Source organism: Pangasianodon hypophthalmus, chromosome 10 (assembly GCF_027358585.1).
Source record: "Pangasianodon hypophthalmus isolate fPanHyp1 chromosome 10, fPanHyp1.pri, whole genome shotgun sequence".
NCBI classification, from domain to species: domain Eukaryota; kingdom Metazoa; phylum Chordata; class Actinopteri; order Siluriformes; family Pangasiidae; genus Pangasianodon; species Pangasianodon hypophthalmus.
Genome location: NC_069719.1, coordinates 29,165,464 through 29,167,963, shown reverse-complemented (window position 1 = coordinate 29,167,963; position 2,500 = coordinate 29,165,464). Strand labels below are relative to the sequence as shown.

At 48.5% G+C, this 2,500-nt stretch overlaps 1 protein-coding gene across 5 annotated transcripts in view; it reads left to right on the top strand.

Moving 5' to 3' along the window:
* ralgapa1 (Ral GTPase activating protein catalytic subunit alpha 1) overlaps window positions 1–2,500 on the top strand; it is a 63,979-nt gene that overhangs the window by 15,472 nt on the left and 46,007 nt on the right. For 3 of the 5 annotated variants that reach the window (XM_034308073.2, XM_034308071.2, XM_034308072.2), the window contains one exon: window positions 1,011–1,964. In XM_034308073.2, the coding sequence (XP_034163964.2) occupies window positions 1,011–1,964 (954 nt within the window). The remainder of the gene's footprint in view (window positions 1–1,010; window positions 1,965–2,500) is intronic. The other 2 variants (XM_034308075.2, XM_034308074.2) reach the window with 1 other exon arrangement.

Sequence of the window (2,500 nt, the reverse complement as noted above, 5' to 3'; positions counted from 1 at the left end):
TGAGGGGCGGGAACAATGATGTGGTTTGTTACATACATCGATGGGGGCGGGAACTGTGATCTGATTGGTTACAGGAGCATCAGGGGCGGGAACTTCAGTCTAACTGTATCAACCAATGGGGTTAAGTCTGGCTAATCGGAGAAGTGAATGTCCTTAAAGCTGACAAAAAACCAAGACATTAACATTTTATAATGAATTTATTATAGCGCAACAACTCATGTTATTTCAAAATAATGAGTATTTTCAAAATGATTTATTTAAATGATGTATTTATTCAATGATTTATATAATTGTTTATATTTATTACTGAATGGTTACATCAGGAAGTCATGAACAGGTTCTTATTTTATTTACACTTGCTGGTTGTGGATGTGGTGTGACTTGCGGTGTGTGTGCGCGTGTGTGCGCGTGTGCGCGTGTGTGTGTGTGTGACTGGTGCTGATGAAAAGCATGTGTTAGCTGCATGTTCAGACTCGGACGCAGACGTACACCGGGGTGTCCACAGGCCTTTAAACACTGTGATCTCAAACAGCATTTAATATAAATAATAAAATAAATAAATTCAAACTGAGGATTTTTTCTTTCTGTTTTAGTTTTCTTTCTCTCATCAGACTATATATGTGTATATTATATATTAAAAGGTTTTGACATCATGTGACACGCTGGATAGGGCAGAGTGACACACAGCAGTGTGTGTGTGTGTTAAACAGACTGAAGTCAGAAGAATAAATAATTAATTTATTTGGTTTATGTTTGATGTATTTATTACTTTTAGAAACCTGCAGACACCCTGATGATAATAATGTGAGTCATGATAGAAAGGTGGCAATCAATTTTTATTGATCCGAGTGTGTGTGTGTGTGTGTTTGTATCCCTTGCATGTGTTTACTTTCTGCATGTTTAGTTTCAGCACAATAATGAAGTCTAATTAATTCACATTCCTGCATCTCATCAGTATGATTCTGTGTGTGTGTGTGTGTGTGTGTGTGTGTGTGTGTGTGTGTGTGTAGACATGGAGGAACCCCCTCCGTCTCTCCGTGCCCCTCGTGTGCGTCACTCGTCTCAGAACGAGGAGAGTCCGGCAGGCGAGGTGTTCTGCGTCTCGGCCGATGTGGATCAGACGCCGCTCCCGCGCAGCAGCAGCGCCTCTGACATCATGGAGCCGCTCGTGAAAGGTGCACTTCCTGTTTCTGACACTCCCTCTCACACTGACCCCACCCACTGCCCCTCCCACAGCCCCGCCCACTCCCTCGAAGCAGCTGATAGCATCTATGAGCACCTGTGCCAGGTACCAGAGCCTCAGCTCTCGTTCGTCCCTGATTGGACATTTCTGGAGGCCACACCCACAACCACACCTAGTTTACCGGATGGAGGGGGAAGAGGAGGGAGAGAGGATGACCTCATCCTGGAGGGGGCGGAGCCATGTCCAGAGGAAAAAGAGGAGGAGCCAGAGCCAGAGCCAGAGCCGGGCGATCAGAGTTTCTATGAGTGCATAGAGCAGTGCGAGGCAGAGCAAGCGACCAATCAGAAGCCGTTATGTAGGCAAGACGCAACAGAGCGCCTGATCGAGGTCAACTCCGCCCCACATGCCGGGCTCCGCCCTCGAACTAAAAAACGTCCAGGAGGTGGCGTCCATGTCACTTTCCGTCCCTCCACCGAGTCGGTGCACTTCCTGAACCCTCTAGACCCGAAGGAAGCTCACTGGAAAAGTCGACTTCGACGCCTGGGGCACTTCAGTGCGCACTCGCACCCCGGGGCGGGGCCGGCGACGAAGCTCAGAGAGGCGTCCGAGGAGGGGGAGGGGGTGCGTTCCCGCCAGCAGGGCGCGCTGTTAGGTGGCGTTTATAAATCCGTGGCTCACGCTCTCTCCAAACCGAAGAGCCATGGAAAAACCGCTGCCTCGGACGCGCACCTGAAGGACCTGTACACGCATTTTATCGGCTATTTCGGAAGAAAAGCTCCAGGTGAGGATCTGCGGTGACGCACAACAACACGGGAGGCATGACATCAGCCTGTTTCTTGATTTTTCTCCTCTTATTTTTTGCTGAATTAATTTTTTTGTTGTTGTTTTTGGAACTTGCTCAAACCCGTATAAAGACTGTCGGCCGGCGCCTCCCTCTTCCTCCTCCTCCTCCTCCTCCTCCTCCTGCTCTTCCTCCGGCTTTTGGGATCTAACGTTTGATCTCTGCTGCCCTTCTGCCCCACCCTGGATGCTGCATGTGCCCTCACACCTCCCTCCCAGCCTTCCCTTTCACACTCTCTCTCTTACACACACGCACACACACACACACACACACGCACACACACACACACACACACACGCACACACACTTACTGAGGGTCCTGGAAACCAGGCAGATATAAACAGTTTATTTTTATATTTTTTTTAAATCAAAGGTGCAGTTTTGGTGTTTAGCCAGCAGAGGGCAGCGTATGTTTATGGAATGATGTTACCTGCAGCTTGGCAGAGATAAACATTTTTCTCACACACTCAGGACTG